At 55.6% G+C, this 23,754-nt stretch overlaps 6 protein-coding genes across 6 annotated transcripts; 2 read left to right on the top strand and 4 right to left on the bottom strand.

The window, feature by feature from the left end:
* The first annotated feature begins 69 nt into the window (after nt 1-69).
* Nucleotides 70-5,931, top strand: BO70DRAFT_308671 (uncharacterized protein). Its single transcript, XM_025540108.1, has 2 exons — nt 70-134; nt 370-5,931. The coding sequence occupies exon 2, from the start codon at nt 376-378 to the stop codon at nt 5,464-5,466; it is 5,091 nt and encodes a 1,696-aa protein (XP_025402953.1). The 5' UTR covers nt 70-134; nt 370-375; the 3' UTR covers nt 5,467-5,931.
* Nucleotides 5,932-6,210: 279 nt separating this feature from the next.
* On the bottom strand, nt 6,211-8,819 carry BO70DRAFT_426507 (SDR family oxidoreductase/polysaccharide deacetylase family protein; the record flags this gene model as incomplete). Its single annotated transcript, XM_025547797.1, has 5 exons — nt 8,736-8,819; nt 8,464-8,653; nt 7,677-8,259; nt 6,949-7,616; nt 6,211-6,515 (listed from the first exon to the last, which is right to left on the bottom strand). The coding sequence occupies exons 2-5, from the start codon at nt 8,573-8,575 to the stop codon at nt 6,211-6,213; spliced, it is 1,668 nt and encodes a 555-aa protein (XP_025402952.1). The 5' UTR covers nt 8,576-8,653; nt 8,736-8,819.
* Nucleotides 8,820-11,169: 2,350 nt separating this feature from the next.
* Nucleotides 11,170-11,511, bottom strand: BO70DRAFT_393307 (uncharacterized protein; the record flags this gene model as incomplete). Its single annotated transcript, XM_025546355.1, has 2 exons — nt 11,170-11,386; nt 11,438-11,511. 2 exons carry the CDS (start codon nt 11,509-11,511, stop codon nt 11,170-11,172), a joined length of 291 nt encoding a protein of 96 aa, XP_025402951.1.
* A 177-nt stretch (nt 11,512-11,688) lies between these two features.
* Nucleotides 11,689-13,357, bottom strand: BO70DRAFT_330365 (uncharacterized protein). The gene is made up of 4 exons (XM_025540829.1): nt 13,192-13,357; nt 12,844-13,125; nt 12,653-12,786; nt 11,689-12,590 (listed from the first exon to the last, which is right to left on the bottom strand). Exons 1-4 carry the CDS (start codon nt 13,281-13,283, stop codon nt 11,908-11,910), a joined length of 1,191 nt encoding a protein of 396 aa, XP_025402950.1. The 5' UTR covers nt 13,284-13,357; the 3' UTR covers nt 11,689-11,907.
* A 4,616-nt stretch (nt 13,358-17,973) lies between these two features.
* BO70DRAFT_330360 (putative choline transport protein) lies at nt 17,974-19,824 on the top strand (the record flags this gene model as incomplete). The annotated part of the gene is made up of 4 exons (XM_025540828.1): nt 17,974-18,147; nt 18,204-18,250; nt 18,312-18,391; nt 18,488-19,824. The coding sequence occupies 4 exons, from the start codon at nt 17,974-17,976 to the stop codon at nt 19,753-19,755; spliced, it is 1,569 nt and encodes a 522-aa protein (XP_025402949.1). The 3' UTR covers nt 19,756-19,824.
* Nucleotides 19,825-20,171: 347 nt separating this feature from the next.
* Nucleotides 20,172-23,380, bottom strand: BO70DRAFT_377303 (DEAD/DEAH box helicase; the record flags this gene model as incomplete). Its single annotated transcript, XM_025545182.1, has 2 exons — nt 23,210-23,380; nt 20,172-22,893 (listed from the first exon to the last, which is right to left on the bottom strand). The coding sequence occupies exons 1-2, from the start codon at nt 23,341-23,343 to the stop codon at nt 20,172-20,174; spliced, it is 2,856 nt and encodes a 951-aa protein (XP_025402948.1). The 5' UTR covers nt 23,344-23,380.
* Nucleotides 23,381-23,754: the final 374 nt, after the last annotated feature.

Below are 23,754 nucleotides of genomic sequence, written 5' to 3'. Positions count from 1 at the left end.
TCGTTCCTGGACCTTTCCAGATTTCTTGTTTGTGTCCTGGTGCCCAATTGTCGCCCACCATTACTGTGTCTGTCCCTTGTTGCCGTACACCAGGGTATGTGCTGTTGGAGACTTGACTGAGAGAGAGAGAGAGAGTGAGTTTCCCCCCTCGGAGCCATAAACAAACAACGGGTGACGTCGGCGGGCGGCCGCCTTCGCTTCTTCCCTCTTCCTCTTCCCTCCTCGACCACAACAGGAAAAGAAAAGAAACCAACAAAAAAAAAAAACCAGACTTCCTGCGCGGTCGCATCTCACTGTCCCTCGTGCTGGACAGCTCGAACCCTGCCTGCGACCCCGGAAAGCCATGCTAATGCCCGTCCCCGACCGCAGACTCCCATGCCATCTCCTGCCAACCCGCAGCGCCCCTCCAACCGTGGGGGAGGCCCCAAAACATCGCCCACCAAACAGAAACCGCTGGACATCGGGGTCCCCCTGGGCATCTACGACACCAATTCCGTGCGATCCAAGGTCCGCATCTGGCAGCAGCAGGGAGGCGGGGTAATTGCGGCCAACGATGGCGTCTGCTACGACGACGACGACAACGAGAATTCCGCCGCCGACTCCAAGTCCAAGCCGCCCGACGATAAGGATTCGGGCAGCTCCAATGGCTCTGGCAGACGACGACGAGCCAAAAGCACACCCCGGAGACGCGTCATCAGCGACGAGCATTGGAAGCTGAACCGGACTGCCACCACCCAGAAGCCCGCCTCCACCAAATTCCCTTCCCCCAACAAACGCATCTCCGAGTATACCACGAACGAACCCGTACGGTCTCCCCGAGCCGGAGAAGATGACAGCGAGCGAGATGACAAGCCGCGCCCTTCGCCCTCTCGTAGCAGGGAAAGGGGCAGGGGCGCCGTGGCATCCGACCTTGCGACACGAGAGCGAAGGAAGTCGAGAGCACCCCGCGACGTCGACTCCATACCAGAGGGCCGACTGGAAGAGGAGCGCGCGTCACACAATGGGTCGTCCAAAAGTCTTTCGCGACCGACCACCGCAGACAAGGCCAATGCAGGTGCGCGGCCGGAGACTGCAAAGAACAAGGAAGCGGTGCTGGATGACGACTCCGAATGGGCGACGAGCGAGGCCGACTTTTCCGAACTCTCGAGACGGCGTGCACGAGGCCCGAATGCTGCAGTGAAAAGCCCTGCGCATAAAGGACGAACGCCTTTGAAGCCCCCCAAGGGCGGCATCTTCTCGCACATGCTGGACGAGTCCAGAAAGATGTTCACCAAACCGGATCCCCCAAAGGCCGCTCCACCGCGGGGCGCCAAAATCCAGGCATGGCTTTCGGAAACCCCGGATCCGTTCGTCGATGATATGGAGTCTGACGTTGAGATACCTGCACCATTGAATACCAGGGCAGGCAGGAAGAAGTCCCCTGCGCAAGGAGAGGATATTGTTGGGAGCGACGCTGATCCTGCAGATGGCGGGACACCGAAGAAAGATGCGACGAGACGCCATGCGAGAAGTAAGGAAGGCTCGTCTGGAAGCGAACGAATGGAGCCCAAGGAGGAGAAAGTAACCCCAGAGCCTCCCAAGGATCCGGCGTCCTCGACCAAGAAGAAGGAGCCTGCCAAAGCTGACGAACTTCCCATACGAGAAAGAGCCCGCGAGAGCAAGGACAGTGCATCCGAGACGGGGACGCAGCCATTATCGGAGGGCTCTGAAGTGTCTGCAAGCAATGCGCCCGAACCACTTGGTCGACGAAGGCCATTTCCCAGCACGGGCGCGCATTCTCTCTCAACCATCGCCTCTGTCGAAACAATGAGCACCACCACCGATTTCCCGACACCTGGCACGGCTGACCCAACATCAACCCAGGAGAAGCTGGACGAGGAGGAGAAGAGGGACCAGTTCGACCCCGATTCGCTCCCCGTGGTTTCTTCTCAGCTCAAGAGACGCCTCACCACCCATGACGATCTGATATCGGTCTTGTCGTCTCCAAGCACCCGGAGCAGGAGCCTCCGATCGGCCCGAAGCCTGAAGTCGAAGGATCGAGTCAAGACCGAGTCTATTCCGGATATCCTCAAGGAACTAGCGGCCGATGAGGTCAAATATATGCGCGAGCTCAAGACCCTGGTTGGTGGTGTGATTCCCGTTCTGTTGACTTGCGTGCTGTCCAAGTCCGACTCGGCGATCGCGGCTGGGCTTTTTCGTCCTTCCGCCGACCCGAAGGATGAGATAAACTTCAGCAAGCCGATCGTGGATATGGGGGTGGCTATCGAGCGATTGAAGACTCTGCACAAGCGAATTCCGCAGGAAAACGTGGATTTGTTGCTCAACTGGGCGAATGGCGCACAGAGGGTGTATCGGGAATACCTCAAAGCCTGGAGATTGGGCTTCAAGGATGTGATTGTCAACCTCGCTCCCCTTGAAGAAGGCGAGGGCATTGATAATACCGACACGAAGAGCTTAGACGAGGGCATGGCTAGGGATGAGAACGGGGATGTCGTGGACAGTGACGGCGAGAAGGTTGATGTCGCATATCTCTTGAAGCGGCCCCTCGTTCGTCTAAAGTACCTAGCCAAGACGTTCAAGGCAATCAAGACGCTCCAGTCGTCTCCCAAAGCCGAAGAAACGGCTGCAGCATACCAAAGCCTTGTCACGGAGGCCCGCCGGCGGGCCCGTGAAGAGAGAGCAAGGCTCGAGGATGAATCTGCGGCCTGCATCGATGCCACTCGTGCTAGAGATCCTGCGACCCTGGGAGCGCTCATTGGAGGCGCTGGAGTTACCGTCGACAGAAGTAAACGCGTTCGGGCCCGAGATTTCTTCGACCTGTCCCTGTACCACACCAGTGGGCAGATCATCGACTGTCGGACCGAGCTTCTGCTGCGAGACAGCACAGCCGGGAACAAAGCAGGGGGGGATTTACTGATCTGTGAGATTGACCAGACCGATCGTTGGCTGCTGTTCCCTCCCATGGAGCTCGGGCGTGTCTCTGCTCGCAACGGTGACAAGAAGGGCGAGCTCGTGGTCATGCTACGAAGTGCCCCGGACCAGGCGAAACCATGGAAAGAACTGCTCGTGCTCCAGATTGACGAAGACGAGATCGGAAAGGAATGGGTTCAGATGTTGGGTACGACTCCTGTCCCACCGGTCATTTGCCGCACCCAGAGCTTCATCGACAGAGCCAAACGGCAACGAGCAAAGACAATCTCGTCCGCCAACGAGATCTCGCAGGCACAGAAGGCACCGCCCAGCCCTACGAATGTCAATGTTCCCATCGGGGAGAAGGCGAATGCCCGTGCCTTGAGACGTTCTTTGACGCCTCGCGAAATGTCGGACCTGAGCGCGGTCGAATCCTCAGCCACCGAGTCGCGCAGTTCGCTGCAAACCGCGATAACGCCAGAGTCGGACTATGCCACAGGGGATGCGGAGTCGCCGGAAAAGTCCTCGCCACGATCCCATTCGATCCTCCATGCGAGAGCGCCACGGAAGAGCTTTACGGGCGACGAAAGGCCCGGCCTCAAACGGTCCAAGGCCAAACGGGTCTCGCGATATGGCGAGATCGTTCCCTCAAGTCCTACTACGCCGACAGATAAAGGCAGGGCCCGAGACCATGATGAGACCAAACGTCCCGAGGAGAGGAAGCCCAAGGTGTCGCAGATTCCCAAGACACCCGTCCAAGAAAAAAGCTCTCCGCGGGTGTCTTCAGTGCCATCAATGGACCTCCCTGCTATTCCCAAGCTGAGAAAGGGCAGCAGCCAGACATACGTATCCGACTCGCTCGCGTCTACGTCGGACGACGAATACGCCGTGGACAGCATCCCAGAGACCCCTACGAAATACAAGAGACGCTCTCAGGACCACTCGGATTCAGACCACACGAACGAGGAAGAGCCCCCGGCGCCACCACCGCACTCTCGGTCCCCGAGCTCTACCGGGTCGAGCCTCCCCAATACCCCCGTCCTGAGTCCCAGTGCCGTGCGCCCTAAACGTCGGGGCTCTTCGCCTTTGAAACACGAATACGAACCATCCACGGCGTCGGACTCTGCTTCGGACTCGGATACCTCGACTGTGCGCCGCTACGACGTTCACTCAGGGTCAGAATACTCGGACTCTGACAGCTCGGACGAGTCTGCAGATGAATCTGCAGTTCCAGTTCCAGTTCCAGCTCCAGCTCCAGCTCCAGCTCCAGAGGTGCAGGCCCCTCCCAAGCACAAAGCCCGGGAGCCAGCCTCCAGCAGCTCCTTGTCGCTGTCCAATTCCGCATCGCAGGGTGGATACCGGTCCGTTCCCTCGCAGCCCAGCAAATCGTCCGCTGCCATTGCCTCCGTATTCGCCTGGTCCGACAAGGGCTCGTGGGACAGCATTTTCCCCGACGACTGCAAGATCCTGGTCAGCCCTGGCTTGATCGAAGCATACAACATGGCCAATGCGCCGTCTGGGCCGCAGGACGAGACCAGCGCAAGCCGAATACGCCCGCTGATTGCCCTCGAACTCACGCCGCTTGTGCCCATCAGACGCGGCACGGCCATCGACATCAGCATCCGGTCTCCGCCCACCAAGCGATCGAAGATCAACTGGAGCAACAACATCATGTTCCGCTCGCGCAACGCCGACGAATGCGAAGTGCTGTACAACCTGATCAACCACGCCCGCATCAACAACCCCACCTACATCGCCTTGCAAAACGCCCGTGGCCCATACGCCGACCAACCCGCCCCCATGGAAACCCCCAGCAAGGACGGCGGGCTCTTCGGCTGGCCGCGCCGCAGAAGAAGCTACCGGGCCTCGGGCTCGCCGCGCTCCATCGCCGACAACTCCGACAGCAGCGTCGGGACCATGAGCAGCGCCTTCTCGGCCCTGAAGCGCTTCGGCGCCGGAAGCAAGATGTTCAACATCTCCCGGTCGTCCCTCACCTCCCGCGACGGCCAAAACGAAGACAGCCTGTACTCCAGCTCCATCGGATCCGCATCCAACCCCTCCTCCGGCATCGGCCGCATCGCAGCCGCCATCAAGGGCGTCGACGGCATCGGCCTCTCCAACGCCAAGATCCGTCTCTACCTCCGCGAAACCCAGTCCAAGTGGCGCGATATGGGCGCCGCCAGGCTTACCATCATGCCCGTATCGTCGGACCCCGCCAGCGGACCCGGCAGCACGGCCGACGGCCTCGATGGAAGCGGCAGTCCCCCGGGCTCCGGATCCGCTTCTCCCCGTCGCGGCATCGAGCCCGAGAAACGCATTCTCGTGCGCGGAAAGACCCGCAACGAGGTCCTGCTCGATGTATGTCTGGGCGAGAGCTCCTTTGAGCGCGTCGCCAGAACCGGCATCGCGGTGTCGGTGTGGGAGGAGAACGAGGGCGGAGCCATGCCCAAGAAAGGCGGCGTGACCGTGGGCTCTTCGCGGATTTATATGATCCAGATGAAGAGCGAAGCTGAGGCGGCGTACACCTTTGGGCTTGTCGGGAAGTCCAAGTACTGATTGATTGATTGATTGATCTAGAGGATTGCATTCGTCTGTCTGTCTATCTTCTGTTTGAATTCGCGACTTTTCTTTCTTTTCCCTTTTTTTTCCCCTTCACTTCTTTTTTACTTATCGATTTACCCCCATGTCATGTGGTTTCTATTGTTCTTTCTTCAGCGTTTGCTACTGTTATACTGTGAAATTTCTTGCAGCATTGACCTGTTTATTCCCCTCCTTCCATCCACCCTCGAGTGATATTGATTATTGATTATTGATTATTCATTACTGATTATTTCATGTATATTCATACCCCCTTCCTGCTTATTTTTATTTCTTCTTTTTTTTCTCTCTATTTCTCTTAACGTTGACACCTGAGTCCCGAGTATGTTTATCATGATGTCTAGAAGCTTTGCTATGTGTATATGAAGAACAAGAATAAGAACAAGACGATGGTCATGTGCGGCTGTTGTCTGCAGACTACTTATTAATTGATACATTCATTCATTCATTCATTCATTCATTCATTGACTGACCGATTGTTGATAACTATCTATCTTGAAAAAATTCCTCTCTGTAGTCTGCACGAACTGTTTCCTCGGCAGGTAAATATTCCCTTCCCTTTCCAACTACCTACCAGTAAATACGTATACTATTTAATACAGTACTCTGATAGAAAGAACGAAAGAACATGAATGAATTAAATGCCAACAGAAACTGTTATTACCACTGGTACTAAGTAGTAAGAGGCCAACCCAACCCAACTCAACCAACCAACCTCCCCTCCTCTTTCCCCCTCCACCACCTCGCCACCTCCGCACTCGTACAAAACTCCACCTCGCCGTCCTCCCCCTGCTGCCACCCCTTCAACCAGCCCAAAAACCTCTCCACCATACCAATCACATGCGCCATACCACTCGTATCGGGATGCATCAGGACGGGAAACACGGGATCCTCCTCGTTATCCCTGATCCAGAGGAAGCGGTCCTTCCACATGTTCTCGATGACGCGCACGTCCGTGTAGCCGTGGGAGTTGGGGGCGTGGGGGAGGAATTGCAGCGGGGTCATGTCTTCCATGTACCAGTTGCAGGGGATGCAGATGAGGGGGCGGCGGTCGGGGGGGAGGAAGAAGAAGAAGAGGAAGAGGAGGGGAGCGGATGCATCCAGGTTGAGGCGGGGAGGGAGAAGTCGATGGGGTTGATGGGGGGCGGCGCGGGGCGAAGAAGGGGTGCGAGTCGTGGTCTGTTAGGGAGGCGTCTGTTTTTTTTTTTTTCCCTCCGTTAGCAGGATGGGGGATGGGGGGGGGGGGGGGGTGGTTTTGTGTATTTGAATTGAATATAAGGAGGGAGGGGTATGTGTGTGTGTGATATGAGGAGAGGGGGGAGAAGAGGAGAGGAGAGGAGAGAAGAAAGAAAAAAAAAAGAGTGCAGGAAGACATAGACATGGTAGGTAGATAGATAGATAGATAGGGTAAATGACAGGAAGGAAGAGGGAAAATCATACCATACTCGAACCCAAACTCCTCCAACAAATCCAACGTCGACTCCCTCAACTGATACAGCGGCGCACGATAACCCACAGGCCTCGTGCCCGTCAACTTCGTCGCGACCTCAATACACTTCACCAAGACATCGCGTTCCTGCTGCACCGTCATCTGGTACGCGCCCTCATGGGCATACCCATGCAGCCCGATCTCGCAGCCCGATTCAACCACCTGCTGCACCTCCTCGGGAAAGCTCTCGGCGGAGTGTCCCGGGATGAACCACGTGCAGCGGTCAGCGAGGTTGAGTTTCTTGAGTATGCGGAGGAGACGCGGGACGCCGACTTTGGCGGCGAAGAAGCCCGATGAGTAGTCCGCTAGGATGTTGTCTGGGTGGTGGTTCGTGCCGAGCCAGCCGGACACAGCATCGAGGTCGATGGAGACGGCGATGCGGATTTTGTTGCGTTTGGGGGCGGGGAGGGTGCGTGGGATGGCCAGGGTTTGGGCTGTGGGTGGTGGGTTTGGGGTGGTTATGGTTGCTTGGGCAGGCTCTTTCCAGATGAGACGGCCTTCCATGCCGCCGTCGACGCTGAGACATTGGCCCGAGATGTGTCCGGCTGCGCGGTGGGAGGCGAGGAAGGCCATGGTTCGAGCGACGTCCTCGGGTCTTGCGATCTTCCGTAGGGGGACGCTGGACCGATCAGTCAGTGGATGTGCGGTGAATCAGAGAGGGATAAGGAAGTCGTCGTACGTTGCCTGGGCTTCAGCCCAGAGTTCCTTCGGATCATCCAGTCTGCCCTCGATCAAAGGCGTGTCTACCCACCCCGGGGCAACGGCATTGATTCTAGCCTTGCTGTTGAGCCGGACGATCTCGTTCTTGACGCTGCGGACCAGTCCGTACTGCAAGCCGGCCTTGCCAGACGCGTACTCGGCGTGGTTTTCCTGGCCGAATTTGCCTGTCTCGCTTCCGGTCACCACGATGGCAAGGTTGTCTAGCTCCTTGCCCTGGGTCTGCTGGGCGGTTTGCGCGGCGCGCAGGAAGTGTTTGATCGTGAGGAAGGTCCCGCGGACGTTGACGCGGTAGGTCTTGTCCCATGTTTCGAGGGGCAGCTCCCAGATGGGGTAGTCTCTGCTCTCGTCGGTGATGCCCGCATTGGCGATGAGAATGTTGATGGGCCCGAAGCGCTTGTTGGCCTGGGAGATGCTGGACCGGATGGATTCTTCGTCGGCGATGTCGCCTTGCAGGGTGTGCAGTCTGGCGTAGGCTTCTCCGACGGCTGATTTGGGGATCTCCAGCGGTTGCAGGTCAAGTGCTGTCACGTTGCATCCTTGGTCTGTGGTGTGTTAGTATTGGTGGATTAACAGAGTTGATCGACAGGCGTGTATGGATATTATGATTGAAGCAACAACATCGACCATCAATGGATAGCCGTACGATGGCTATCACTCTGGATCTCGTCAAGGCACTACGTGGGCATATATGTCCAGTTCGAGGGAACTCCTGACTGGGATGAGAGTTGTATCTCGATGAGACCTACCTAAGAACTCCTGCACCGCCCGTCTCCCTATGCCACCGGCAGCCCCCGTGATGAAGACATGGAGACCCTCCAGTCCCAGGAAGGACACTGCCGTTGTTGACCCGCCACACATCGTGTCACTGGCCTGGATGTGCAGATGGCAGATACCGATCCGACTACGACAGGCTGGCGGCTATTCCGAACCCTTAAACTAGTCCCATGGTTAGTCTACAGATCCGGCATTCCTCTGGCAGGATGAGAGATAGACCAAGACTAAGAGCACAAGTGCTTACTTCGCTGCCGTGCAGGATGGCTGCTTCTTTTGCTTATGGCGGTGATCGGGCTGAACAGACCCAAGCTGTTTGAATCACCCTGAGAAATGTAGAGTGAATGAGATGATGTCTAGATGATAATGTCAGTTGATGTCGTCCCCGCCCGGTCACGTGCCCTGGTATTACGCGAACAGATCACCAACGAAGAAGATAAACCAGGGCCCCTTAATATCATCTCGGCCGAATCCACGCAGTCTAGACTGCCGCTCAATCTATCGAGCAATCTATCGATCTCACAGTCACCAGCCCAAGCAAGACTATCGCGAGCCAGATGGACCCCGTGTGAAGTTGTGAACGGGGAACTGTGTGAATAAAGACTCGCAACCCATAAAAGGCAGGCCCTCCGTTCTCCGCCAGCTAGCCAGCTAGCCAGCGACATAGCGACATAGATAGTGTCCGTCCTTACATTCCCCCGTCCCCATTCGTTGTTTATTGTTATTGCTTTGAATTGTACCCATACGGAATCATTATTGCCTCCCGGTAGATATTCGGGGCGGACGGGATTGAGCCGCTCCGCGAAGAAGGTTCGGCGGTGCCTCTCATGTCTCGGACGGAAGGGATCCTTTGACCGGAAGTGATTCATATCTGGGTGCTGATCGGCTCACTCAAGACGCTTAGCACGGGGCTAGGAGAATAATACTCGTCATCGACGGAGGAGCTAGGCCGACTAGCTGGCAGTAGTGCTGAAAGAATTCTCATCAGTTCAGTCGTACTGTAGCAGTGGTTCACAGCGCAGCGATGATCGATTCGATCACGCTCGAGCTAAAGTAAGAAGCCACGTGGATCGGCAACCACCACCTGCTGGCGTTGAAGCCAGGGTAATGGAAAAGCCGAGGCTGTAGGGCGGGATAATGCGGAATGCGGAATGCGGGCCCAAGGCATCTTATGCAATGGGATAGGCATCAGCCTTGAGCATCGGGTTAGTATCTATCTATGTCCGTTCCGACAGAGGAAGCCAACCCCCGTACATATACTTCGAGATACACTTTGTTCAATTCTCCTAAACCACGCGAATATGCTCGGTGGCATACCATACTTCTCTCTGTGGCGCTGCGTGGCGCTCTCTCGACACGAGATCAAAGAGATTTAAAAAGATGATGGGGACCGCGCTGAAGCACTGCATGAATCGTCGCGCAGAGGCTAATCATGCACGCACTGGTCATAGATCCTCAAGTAAACTTCCGGAGGAGAAAACCACCACTGCACCCACAGGCCCTGATCGAGGGGTCAGATAGTTCCCAGTGGGAAAGCAAGAAGCCAGTGCGTGATTTTTTTTTTCTTCCTTCTAGTCATAGTTAAACTTCGGTTCCTCCGAGGCTAGTAGTCTAGCACTCAACTCTCCAGGCGTGACGGGTTGATCGTCCCAGACGGGAGCAAGTCAAGCCTTGGAAGACCGCGCTTAGTTTCAACGGCAAACTTTGACAAAGCGCCGATTATCCGCGAAAAGTATTCCTGTCAAACCGCTAAGGCCAAAGTTTCTTCGCGTAGGCTGGAATATTAATACCTAGAGTCCGGGGGTCGTGACTGCGCGTGGGATTGGGATATCATGACTCGGGAAGATTTGACGTTCATCTCTCGGAGTGTATGGTAGGATAACCAGGGGGTGGCGAGAATGAGCCCCTGACCCATTCTTATTGATTAGACAGAGCAGACAGGTCTCGTCTCCAGAATAATCACTCCCCCACGACGGACCTGGAGATCCGGACAGTATTGCATGCGCACGTCGATCCCTGGGTTTATCGGTCATCGGTGATCGTCATTGGGATGTATCCCGGTGCGTCGCTGCCAGGCCCTGTTCCACGGACCCCAACATCATCGTAGCAGGAGCAGTAGCAGTAAGCGGGAAAAGACACAAGCAGCCTCAAGGACAGTCCACGGCACCGCACAGTAATCATCAGCATCCAAAGGGGACGGACCCGTGGACAGAAAGATGGAGTAGTTCAGCAGCACGCACAAGATCATTCCCTGAAGTGGATGTTGCCGAGTGGAGAGAGTGGGAAGTTGGTCCGTGGAACAACACGCACGCCAGATACCATTGCTGGAGACGCGGCCAATGGTGGCAGGGCAATGCATTCCATCGCATCCGATATCCGTTGAGGGGCCCTGGTTGGTTGGCTGTCGTGCCTGGTAGATACTGGGTACAAAGCAGTAGGTTTTTGTTCCCTTGAAACGCAACTGCTGGTTCCTGGATGTGGATGGATGGTGGAGAGTGGAGAGTGGAGACAGTCGGGGGGCTTAAGGTTGCTACCTAGACTACCGTACTGCTGAGTACGAAGGCATTCAAGTCAGTCATCAGCTCAAGTCAAAGTCTATGCTTGCTTCGGACGGCACCTGCCTTGGGCGCGGTAAAGAACCGGTTCCTGTCAGACCATCCATCCTTGGTCCGGAAACTCAATCACGAGTCGATTCGAAACGAGGACTTGTCCACGACGCGGTCCCTGCTCGTATTGGGCAACAGACGGGGGGCGTGAGGGGACAGGGGGTAGGGGTTTTGGAGAAGTCGAGCCCAAATTGAGATCCTGGGAAACCCCTGGGAGAGGAAGCTCGGACGTGGAGGTGAGGTTTGTTCCTGTTGAGATGCGAGTTGTGGATGGAGGATGGTGGACGATGCTCTGGTACTGTCAGGTGATTTCCATTCTTACACATCCTGTCGCCGGGCACACTCAATAATACCGTTCTGGCGGGTACGTGCCGGGGCCGGGACGAAGCCCGCGTATTGAGATTTACCATTCGACATTATTTCTGGAAGTATGAACCTGTCGATCCGTGTTGGATTCTCTCCCATAATAATAATAATAATAATAATAATAATAATAATAATAATAATAATAATAGTAGTAGTAGTAGTAAGATATTTTGTCTATCTTCGCTAAGAAATCAATCCTCCCCCCAAATCCCAAATCCCAATCCCAATCCCAAATCCCAAAACCGTCGTCGTAATGGATGGCCCCCCACAACCCCCGATGATCAGTGGGACAGCCGAGTAAGAGTTATATGTACAAGAATAGAAGGAAGAAAGGTAAATGAAAAAAAAAATAAAAGAAAAGAAAATTTCAAGAGAATGTGTAAGAGAGTGTGTAGTGTAGTCGAAGTTCTTTTTTTTTGTTTGCAGACACCCAAGAATAATAATCGATCATGGCTCGGGCTGGCGAAGATTCAAGTTGTTATGCGCCGGAGGGGACGACTGGCCGGCCTCCCAGAAGTCGGGCGGGCGAGTCTCTCGCTCCACCGTCACCGTCACGTCCTGGCGGATGCGGAGGGCGCGCTCGGACCCGTCGTCGCTGAGTTCGCGATCTTCGCTGGGCTCCAGGCTGACGTCCGAGATGGTCTTCTGCGGTGTCACCACCGTGCTCTGGTTGTAGGCGTGCATGCTGAACTCGCCCGAGCGCAGCTGGCTGTGAGGGCCGTAGTTGCGGTACGCCGCCCCCTTGCTGGTCCAGGGGCCTGTCTTGTACCGGTCGTTCGTCTGGCGGCGCGATCCTCCCGTCCAGCTCTTCAGGGCGGGGAACACGTCGCGGAGGAGAGACCAGATCAGCGGCAGGTTGGTGACCAGGATGGCGACCGTGGCTTCCCGGAAGTACCAGTTCATGTAGACATAGGAGATGAGAGACGGCACGAGGCAGTAGATCTTGTTCAGGACGGCGGCCACGATGACGAAGATGCCCATGCCGAAGAGGATCAGCAGGATCAGCTTCTGCTTCATGGGCACGCGCACTTGCACCATCAGCGGGAGTCCGATGAGCAGCATGAACACGTCTGCCGAGATGGAGAAGCACCCTTGGATGATCTCATAGTATTGGTAGGTTGAGCATTGATCTGTCGAGCAGTTAGTACTGGCTTGCGACTTGAGACTTGCACCTGGTTCTTTCAGAGCTGACCGTTCGGGGTAGGCACCGCCCAGTAGTTGGACAAGGGCCGGCAGATGAGGAAGAGCGACAGCTCGTTGCCAACGAAGCCGGCAAAGGTGTATATCGACAGGTAGTTGACCCATGAGCGTTGGCGGAGTCCCTCACTGGCATCAATGGTCAGTGTACAAGAAAGTGTATGTTGACTGCTGGTGGAAACATACGTGATACGGGCATAGATCACCAACATGCAAGCCTTCAGCGAGTACACACACAGCAGGAAGGAGTGCTCGGAGAAGAAGACCCATTTGCTTCCCCGGATACGGTCCGCCTTGATGGACGGGGTTAACAGTTTTATATCCTCCTCGTCCATTAAATTGGACCCTCCTATGTGGGCGACTTGATTGAGTGCGACGCAGAGAAGCGTATACCAGACGACGGCGAATAGCATCACGTAGTCGTCCGACTGGAGGTTCTGCCAGCCGAGACGGCGTATTCGTGCTGCGCTACACGGAGAGGGGACGGGTCAGTGGGCTTTGTGAGGGGGGAAGGGTTCTCTGCAGGCAACTTACAATCGCAGCACAACACCCAGGACTCCGACACTATACAGGGCCCATGTCTCTTTGGAAAAGGCCTCCGCAAAGGAGGCGTTCAGACTCGCCATCTCGTTATTGGATTTCAACCTGGAGTGGCACGGGAGACAGGCCTGTCAATAAGGATCACCGGAGGGGCACAGCACGGTCTGCGAGGGGCCAAGAAGGGCGATGGGCCAGTAGATATAAAGGACCCTACTCACATCTTGCAGCGATAAGGTTTAAGGACCGGCGCATAGGCCGAAGGATGATGCGTCTGGGTCAATCAATCGGCGGGCCGGATCCGCGAGTGTCGAGTCCAACCGGGGCGACGTCTAGGTAGACAGGGAGAGACCAGGAACCAGGAAGGCCGGGGGGGGGGGGGGGTGAGTAGATTGATGCGTATCGCGGTGGGAGTGGATGGGCGAGCTGCATGCCCTCGGGGTAGGGCCGGACAAAGAACCAGCTAGTACCAAAGCAGCGAGGCAGGAACGTAGCCGCGCAGGGGAAGAAAGCAGTCGAGGCCGAAGGTAAATCAGACAGAGCTGCGGGGCGCCCATAAGGTATCTACCAGCGAAGGCTCTTGGTCGGTGCGGTCTGCTGTTTCCGGATGGATGAGGCTGCCCCACGACGACAAGAGTCCAGGATGCGACTAGCTTTGCGCGCCCAAGGTTCGGTGTCCTGTATCAATCTTTCTAGTCGGCTTCGATAGGCCATGAGCACCTGTTATCTGCAGCTGTGGACGGGGATATACCTGCTGTTGTGTTGTCGCGACTCGCAAGCCTTGAACCCGAGGGAGCGGGTCTCGCGGGTGCAGCTGGAGCGCACCTGGCAAGTAATTGCCACCCAGTAGATACTATGAGATGGTCCGATCTCCCGCGGATTCAGGGACAGGAACAGCTGCAGCTGCAACTGCAGTTGTGCAGTTGTGCAGCTGTGCATGCCCGGACCCAGGCAGAGCATCATCGCCGGCAGAATGATGGAGAAATGTTGGCTGCTGGCTCGGAGGAGAGGCAACGAAGCGATCGTCGGCTTCTCCACTCCGGCATCGCATACGTACGTCCAGCCTGGGTGGCTCGTGGACATCGCCCTTCTGCGGACCCGACAGCCATTAGTGCATTGGCTTACTGCGCACTTCGTACGCAGTACAAAACAACAATACACTTGTGCTAGTTACCCACTCCCAGACTGTCCCCCCTCCCCCCCCCTTCCAGCCCTCCCGGATATCTAGTGGCAACTTAATTTGGATCAGGGCCCACTTAGCCAGAAACTTAAATCCTGCCCCACTCTCTCCCCAGCCAGTCATCGGCCTGCCATCTCCTGCCGCCCAGTGCTTCCATATTGCGCGCCAGTAGCAACTCTTGGCCTCTTTTGTTTCACGGATCAGGACCGCCACTCCATACATGTCGCAGGGAGAGGGGGGGGAAGGCAAAAGTGAAAAGAAAAAAAAAAAAAAAAAAAAAAAAAAAGAAAGATTAAGCATCAGCTAGTCGAACTCCCCCCTTGCAAAGCGAGTTCGCAAGCGTTCGCACAACAGTCTATTTTTCTCTGCTTGTGGTTTGAATTTTTTTTTCTCTCATTGTCCCGCCCGTTGTTGCCTTGGTCGCGTGAGCGGATCTCAAGCCCGATCCTGATCTAACTTCTAAAGAGCTGCCTGTCAGGTTGTGTCAGAGCCCCATCCACCCAATATTTCCCTTCCCCCCCCCCCCCCCCCGTGGAGGAGTAGGAAGTGAAGTGGGAGATCCGCATAAGTAATTATTCGGTTCATTAATTCCAAACCACTCAACGCGATCGAGAATAATTAAATAAAATTAACAGCGAATGGATGGATAACTAGACAATGGATCATGGGTGGGCATCCGGCTATTGTTTTCTGTTTCCTTGGTCCCCCAGTCCCTGTTGCTTAGATACGATACTGTAACTCGGACCCGACACCGTGGGCTGGAACGCGACTACTGTGGAAGCGGCGTGATCCTTCGACTCAAGCGAGGGCAACCCTGCAGTCTGGTGCGAATGGCAACTAACTACCGTTGCGGCTTGCCAGACTCAGAGAGTAAGTAGATAACCGCCGAAGTCAGGGGGCGAAGGATCAATAACTAGCAACAGTTACCTCGTGGGAGTACGACTAAAGGATTTTATTTAGACCACTCAGAAGACCCTCGGGGCCTCGTGGTTCTAATATCTGCATGGCTGTTAGTGCTTGACTAGGAAGTAATTAATTAATTGCTATATATTAACGATGACTGTAGGCCAAGCTGCAAGTCATGCAGCTAGACTCGCGCCCAGATTCGTCCCTGAAGGACAAAGAAACAATAACATTTGGGGATCATGATTCAGTGCTACGGAATATACACCGAGGAAGTAAGTATATTTGTCTCTTTTGGGACATCCAGGTGGCAGACGGGCCACTTACGCTGCAGACTACGAATACCGCGCAAACCATATAAACCACAAAAATAGCCGTATCTAGTAGATAGTTGGTTGCCTTCCACTATCTACCATCTACAAACTATATACTCCGCAGGGTCTTAACAGCCAGCATGACTCGGAATCTGCCCGGATAGCCAGCCAGCCCTAGCAAAGCATACTGCTTTTGATTCGCGGAGACAACTCACAGCTAACACTAACTAACAGTGCTACTAACGCGCTCTCAAACAGACTATCTCTAACAAAGGCACTTCCCCCGAGGCCCCCTCCCCCCCGACCGATGGCATCCCCTGCATCCTAAGATCCTTAGTAGATAGAGGCGTGGAAAGTTTGGAGAAGCAGGCTAGATCGTAGTCCGGATCGGAGTACTATAATAGACTTTGGTCGCTGTCCAGTCAGACCGACCAGTCCGATCTGAGTTTTTGATTAGCTGAGAGGGTTGTTTCACGAACCCGCATTGTTGAAAGGCTGATCCGTGTTCTGGAACAGGGGAAGAAAGGGAAGGCATTCTTGCTACGGAGTACCCCGAGATATATTGATTAAAATGATATAAGGTGAAGAGGGCCGGAAATCAAGCCATATCGTGGGAGACATGCCAGGCATCAAACAGGAGAACACTCCGTACTCGTATACTGTGTGAGTCAGTCAAAGTGTCCGCCACAGTCGACCGTGTAAGACAGGGTGGAGGGTGGAAATTGCTAGCGACCCGGTCGGTGGACTAGATAGTCCGTCCTTCGAAGCTGAAATGGTATCATGGTGGAGCTTTGGGTTAGTGTTACCAGTAGCTTTGCGATAGCCGGGCTGTGCCTACTGTCTCTGGCTGGAAGAACCCACGCGTCGGTGCTTGTGTCGGGAAAGCCGAATAGCAGAACCTACAGACCCAAAGTCAAAAGCATAGCAGGTTTATCACTCTGGTCCGAGTCCACATCACTGGGATGGTCGTAGGAAAGTCTCCGCCCCTGTGAAAGTCCGAGAGAACTGAATCTTCGTTGCTGGCGGTTGGTGAGAAAACCGCGCTGATAGCCATGAATAATTGGTCAGGATAATGCGCAGTAGATAGAGGGATGCTGCCGTGTCATTGGCTGCGAGGGACCGGGTTGCGCCAAGACCTTTAGCGGCAGCGTGCTGTCGTGGTTGGACAGGCTTGGCTGTGGCAGTAAGGTTTCCCATCCACCGCACACAGACACACACACACACACACAGACACAGGACTACTACATCGATAGGACTAGTACTGTCGGCTGACTACTCCATGGAGTATGAGTGGTGAAGTATAGTAGAACTGATTAGGTTTACTAGATATACGCAGTCTACTAGATAACTATAAGATGGATGTACAGAACACTTCGCGGGGTAAAAGGGTTGGTTAGATTTGATTGTGTGCACTGTGCAGCTATCTCCGGAATACCGAAAATTCCATCAATCTCCAGGACGAAGGATTGCCGATGTTTCTGCAGGATCCGACCCTGCATTGCCCTGACTTACTCAGACAATATGCCCCGTTAGTGCAATATCAACATACAACATCCAGAGTTCAAGATCCGGTACTGTCAGAGCACAGATGAAGCCTTATTCCCCCGTTGTGGGGAAGGCAACATGCTTGACTGCGATCCGACTCCATCGCACCCAGAGTCCCCCTCCGATCCCCTCTCGCGAACACACACCTAATTTCAACCTCCGTGGTGAGGGGATCCATGGCCGCCCGTGAAGGTGTATCTGCTACAGCTCCCCCATCCGGTAAGGCGCCTCTCCGCGTGCTGCTGCACATCACCCCTCCGCGAGCCAGTCAGAAGCCGCTCCCGCCCCGCTCCCGTGCAGTTGGCCGCCACCAGGGCCCTTTCTGGCTCCCTGATTGGCGGGCCGCCCTCCCTTTGGCCCACCCGTCCTGGAAGGGAAGTACTATGAGACTCTCTCTCTCTCTCTCTCTCTCTCAGGTGTATAAGCTGCTGGCCTGCCCGGTGGTGGTATAAACTGCTGGCTCGTCCCTGCTGCTCTCCCTCGCTGTTCTCGCTCATCCTCTGTGTGTGGATGCACGGCTCTGGTGGAAGAAGCCATGTTCGATCTGTCTCGCTGAACCCATCCTGTCTCTGATACTGGTTGATAACTCGATCCTTTCCAACTTCCCGTCATTCCTTCTTCGACTCGCCTACAGGATAACGATCGCGCATATACCACTGCCACTGTCTTCTCGAATCGTCTACGCCAGTGGAGGAGACATATCTCCCATCTACTCGAGTCGACTCAGACCCTCGCCTATACCTCTATCCTATCCAACGCATCCTTTCCATCACGCCTGCCCGTCTACTGCAACGCAACCTACGCCAACCAACCATGTCATCAATCGAAATGGAAGCAATGGGGAAGTCAGCAGAGAAGGTGGGAGTGGAGGCTACGGACGATCAGGCCTCGGTGGAAGTCGTCAACGCATCGGGCCACCGTCAGGAAGTCGAACGCAACTTCAGCTTGCTGAGTATCTGTGCCGTCGCCGTTACAACTGGAAACACGTGGATCGCTCAGGGAGGCAGTGTGGTATGCTAGTCGAGATCGAAGAACCCATACAACCATGGAACTGATAGTCTGAACAGACAACTGCCTTGAGCAACGGAGGACCCTCGGGTGTGATCTATGAATTGTATACCCCACCAGCACAACCCAACACAATACCAAAGACAACACTTGCTAACCCTCACCAGTATCGCCGTATCCATCTGCTACTGGCTCGTTGCGGCTTCGATAGCCGAGTTGGCATCTGGAATGCCTTCTGCCAGCGGAGGTACGCCTGCCCTGCCCTGCCCTGCCCTGCCCTGTCCTGTCCTGCCGTACCTCCTACCACACCCAACCACCCCTCCAACCGACTAACCACCCCCAGTCTACCACTGGGCGTCCATCACTGCCGGCAAATACGGACGCATATGCGGGTTCTTCGCGGGGTTCTGGAACTGCCTGGCATGGATCCTGGGGGCGGCGTCCATGTCGGCCATCCTAGGCCAACAAACCGTGTCGATGTACGCGCTGATGCACCCAGGGTTCGTCCCGCAAGCATGGCACATATTCGTGAGCTTCGTGATCTGCACGTGGCTCTGCTGCAGCATCGTGCTCTTCATGAACCGATTCCTCCCGCACATCGGCAACCTGGGACTTCTGTTCATCCTGGCCGGGGTGCTCATCACGATCATCGTCTGCGCGGCGATGCCGCACGTCAACGGCAGCGCGTACGCCTCGTCCACGTCCGTCTGGAGCACCTGGGACAACGACACGGGGTACAGCAGCCAAGGGTTCGTGTTCGTGGCGGGGATGCTCAACGGGGCGTACAGCGTAGGGACACCCGACTGCGCATCGCACCTGGCGGAAGAAATCCCCCATCCGAGCCGCAACATCCCCAAAGCGGTGCTCGCGCAGATGGCCGTCGGCTTCATCACGGGCGTGCTGTACATGATCGCGCTCTTCTACAGCATCACGGACCTCGACGCGGTGATCAACAGCGTGTACGGCTTCCCGCTAGCGGAGATCTACTACCAAGCGACGGGCACGCGCGCCGGGGCGCTCGGGCTGCTCATCGTGGCGTTCCTCCCCACCGTCATCACCTGTTCCGGCTGCTACATCACGGCAGGCCGCACGCTCTGGACCATCAGCCGCGACGGCGCCACGCCGTTCTCCAGCTGGCTGGGCGCCATCAACCCGCGCATGCACAACCCGTTCAACGCCACCCTCGTCTGCGGCGTCTTCGTCACCATCCTCGCCTGCATCTACGTCGGCAGCACCACCGCCTTCAACGCCTTCATCGGCTGCTTCGTCCAGCTCTCCTCCCTCTCCTACTTCGCCGCCATCTTCCCGCATATCCTCACCCGCCGGTCGTCGTTCACCCCCGGGCCCTTTTGGCTCGGAAAGCCCGGGTACCTGATCAACGCCCTCAGCTGTGTCTATATCCTTGCGTTTGTGGTGATCTTCTGCTTCCCCTATGCGCTGCCGACGGATGCCGCGAGCATGAATTATGCGAGTCTGCTGACCGGCGGGTTGACGCTTTTTGTCGCCGCGTGGTGGGCCTGGAAGAAGGGGGCGTATGTCGGGCCTGATCCGACTCAGATTCCTATGGGGGATGGCGATGGGAAGGTGGTGGTTGTTGAGGGCGCGGAGTGATGGTGTTTCGATTTTCTCAGTTTGTTCAGTATATTATATTAAAAAGATTCAGTAACCAATATCATCCTGCAGTTGGTTGTTTAGGACAATTTAGATACTATACTCAGTCAGTCAGGGATTCAATCTCATTAAGTTCTCATCTGTTGATACACGGCACTTGCATATCGCACCTTGACCTAAGGTATGATACCTATAGTTACATCTATATATGAAACAATTAGAACTAAAAGTGGTAATTCATCGACTCGGGAGTGAAATGAATCTCTATTCGACACGCTGCATCTTTCTAATTCATTATATATATATATATGTAACACGGTCCGAAATCTAATGTAGGTAAGTAGGTATCTCTATCCATCATCCATCATCCATAATCAACAATAGTTAATCAATCAGTCAATCAACCAATCAACCAATCAGTCAATCGAAATAACCACCGGCTCCGACGGCGCAGTCGTAGTTGCACCACGCTGCGGCACTGACTCCGGCTCCTTCGCCTCCGCCGCGCTGCTCTTCTTAAAAATAAACCCGATGCGATTATCCTCGTCCTTCAACAGGGAAAGAAGGACGTCGTCGTCAATCGCAGATTCAATCGCCTCGGCAGTATCACCAGCAGAAGAAGAAGAAGAGAGGTGACTGGGGTCGATGTGGCAGTACTGCGCGAGGGATTGTTGGATGCGGTGCTTCTGGGTCGATTTCCCGTTTTCGTCTTCCTTGGCGGACGTACTCGTCCTGCGAGGTAGTCCGGCGCGGATCAGACGTTCTTGTTTCTCCATGTCTACCTGGGATGCTTTGAGGAGGGTGGGCAGGTCGGGGAGGTCTTCTTCTTCTGAGAGGGCATCATCATCATCATCGTCTGAGACTGAGGATTGCTTCTCGTCGGCGTTTTCGCTATCATCCGCTGACTGCACAGTTTGTCCGTTTCCGGTTCCCCCGCAGTCGCAGCCCAGAAGCTCGTGGGTCTGGCATCTGCTTTCTTCGTCCAGTCGGAACAGATCCTTGAGCTCGTCGCGCGAGAACTGCGCCACGCTGTCGCGTTTCTCCATGACGCTGTCGGCAAGTCCGATCTTGGTGACCTGGCGCTGCCAGATCTTCTCTTCCAGACTGCCTTTCAGCAGGATGCGGTAGATCCGACAGGGATGTTTCTGGCCGTCGCGGTGGATGCGTGCCATGGCTTGGATGTCGGTTGCGGGGTTCCAGTCCACGTCGAAGAGGACCAGGCGACTGGCGCCGATTAGGTTGAGGCCCGTGCCGCCCGCTTTGGCGGATAGGAGGAACGCGAAGCAGAGGTCTGGGGAGAGGCGGTTGAAGTCCTCGACGAGGGATTGGCGTTTTGCGGCCGGGGTGGAGCCGTCGAGACGGAGGAAGGGGAGGGAGAGGGATGTGAGGAGGGTTGCGAGGAGGTTCAGGGTGGAGGTGTAGTTGGAGACGAGGACGATTTTCTCCGAGGTCTTGTTGTGCAGGCCGTCCAGGAGCTGGTCCAGGACGCGGATTTTGGCACTGGAGGCCGGGGAGAAGTGGCGGAGGAGATTGGGGGGCAGAGAAGACATCAGCGCGGCAATGGTTTCGCTGGGTGCCTCGTCCACGTTCCGTGGCGAGAGCAGAGACGGGCTGTTGCATAGTTTCTTGAGGATGGTGATCAGCTGCAAGGCGTTTTCTGAACTCCCGAGGCAGCTTTGGAAGATGGGAGACGCAAGGACGCTCTGGTAGATGTTCGCCTGTGCGCGTGTGGGATTGCAGAACAGCACGTATTCCGACTTGGGAGGGAGGTATTTGGCGAGGATATCGGCCGTCCTGCGTAGCATGAACTTGGAGGTGAGCTCTCGTAGCTCCGCGTTTCTGGCCTCTCCCTTCTCTATGTCCTTTCTTGTTGCCTCGGGCTGTCTGCTCCTCACGATCGGGCCTTCGAACTCCTTGATGAAAGACTTGAACGTCCCCAGAACACCCGGGTTGACCAGGTCCACGGCAGCAAAGAACTCCTTCAGATCGTTCTGGATCGGGGTGCCGGAGAGAATGATCCTTTTCGTAGCGTTGAGGGACTGGATCGCCTGGCCACTCTTGTTCTGAAGCGTCTTCAGCCTGTGGCCCTCGTCCGCAATCACAATATCGACCCCGTTCCCTCTAGCCAGCCCCTCCTGGACCGTCCTGAGCTTCTCATACCCCACAATCATGATACTGTAAGCCTTGCCCTTCGTAAAGTCGGTCAATCGTTTCCTCTTGTCATCAAACACGAACACCCCGATGCGCTCATTCCCGAGCCATTTGCGAAACTCTTTCCTCCAATTATTGATCAGCGTGACCGGGCAAACGATCAGCGCCTTCTTGATCACTGGCGAGTTCTCATATATCGGGTTCTGCTTGAGGAGCGTCCACAACAGAGTGATCGTCTGCAACGTCTTGCCCAGCCCCATATCATCCGCCAGAATCGCCCCCTCCCCATTGAACGACCTCATCCCCATCACACACTCGTACAGAAACTGCACGCCCTCCCGCTGATGCGGCCGCAGATGCTTCGCCAGCAAGGGATCCACCACGACATCAACAATCCGTTTCCCGGCGGGCACCGACTCCGGCCGCTTCATGACCAGCGCCCCCGGCTGAGTCGGATCATGTCTGGGCACAGGCTTCTCCTTCGGCGTCGCCGGTATAACCGTACCTTCCAACAGCGGGTTCTTATATCCACCCAGTATCCCCCTCTTCTTCGAAGCAGGATTCGCCAACGGCGCAGCGGCAGTAGCAGCAACCGCAGCAGGCTTTTGCACCTGGCTTTTCACAGCCGTGGCCCCTCCCCGAACAGACACAGGCACGAACACTTTCTCCGGGCCTGCCACCTCCACAACCTCAGCCTCAGCCTCAGCCCCCTCCCCCTCCCCCCCTTCATCACCAGCAGCACTAGTACCAGTACCCCCCCTCAAAAACGCCCTGCCCGACAAAAACTCCTTCCTCGAGATCTCCGCATCAATCTCCACTTCTTTCCCCGACATAGACAGCATCACCCCAGCCTCAAGCCGAGACCTCTCCCTCGTTCGCCCCATGTCCTTCCCAGATATATCCTGTAGGTAGAGGTAGCCGTCGCCGCGGGTCGAGAGGATTCCGTCGCCGTCCCAGGTTTTGTTTTTCTTCGTGGTGATTTTGCGCCTGCTTTACGTTAGTTCTGGGTACTCCATTCTTTCTTTCTTTCCTTCTTTCTTTCGTTCTGTATGGGGGGAGGGGGCTGAATGTTGCAAGCGGTGGGGTGTAGTATGGTACGGCAAACGAGAGGGTGATCATACCAAAGGACATTGAAGTGTCTCTCTCCTCCTGCTCCGCCCAGTCCATCACCCTCCCCATCCCCATCTGTCTTTCTCGCTATCCGATGCAGCGATTGCGGTTGCACTTGCGGTTGCGCTTGCAAGTTCGACCTTCTCGCCTGCCCTATCGAGGGCCTCGTATTCTCGATATCCGCAGAACGCACAGGCTGCAGACGCGGCTTCTTCGTCGGGGGGCATCGGAGTCGGAAGCCTCTGCTGGCGGGGCGGGTCGGGAGGCGGTGACGGTGGGCTGGAGGGGCTTCCTCAGAGACGGAGGCTTGAAGGGCTTGAAGACCATCGCGGTGATGGTCGATTGGTTGTTGTTAGGAGGACATTGAGCTGTCTTGTCTTGTCTTGTCCTGTCTTGTCGGGGGGCGAGTTGAGTTGACTGACGGGTTCGGTTTCGCCGCGCGACGCGCGCGGGTGTCGCGAGGTCACGTGGGCCGGGGGGGGAATTGCCGTTTCGGGGTTGATTTCGATGCTACTGGGTACAGCGATGCAGTTGAAGTTGAGGTTGGGAGGTGTAGATGGGGTGAGTCGGAATTGGATTAGAAGGTGCAGAGAGATGTTACGAGTGTGAGAAGTTTGAAAAACTCGGTTTCTTTGAAGCAACATTATTAATTAACTAGCCAGCTAGCCAGCTATCTGACTTAGCTACTGTACTATCCTGTACTGTACAAAAGACATATGTACATGCCGAGAAAACCGC

Source organism: Aspergillus heteromorphus (genome assembly GCF_003184545.1).
Source record: "Aspergillus heteromorphus CBS 117.55 chromosome Unknown BO70scaffold_3, whole genome shotgun sequence".
NCBI lineage: Eukaryota > Fungi > Ascomycota > Eurotiomycetes > Eurotiales > Aspergillaceae > Aspergillus > Aspergillus heteromorphus.
This window is presented reverse-complemented; position numbering and strand designations above follow the sequence as displayed.

Bases quoted from the DNA above. Each gene is read 5' to 3' on its own strand.
- BO70DRAFT_308671 (XM_025540108.1), top strand. From the start codon at position 376: ATGCCATCTCCTGCCAACCCGCAGCGCCCCTCCAACCGTGGGGGAGGC.
- BO70DRAFT_330365 (XM_025540829.1), bottom strand. From the start codon at position 13,283: ATGGCGAGTCTGAACGCCTCCTTTGCGGAGGCCTTTTCCAAAGAGACA. The intron at 13,126-13,191 runs GTAAGTTGCCTG...CTCTCCGTGTAG, and splicing joins CTGGGTGTTGTGCTGCGATT to CGCAGCACGAATACGCCGTC. The intron at 12,591-12,652 runs GTCAGCTCTGAA...ACTGCTCGACAG, and splicing joins GGCGGTGCCTACCCCGAACG to ATCAATGCTCAACCTACCAA.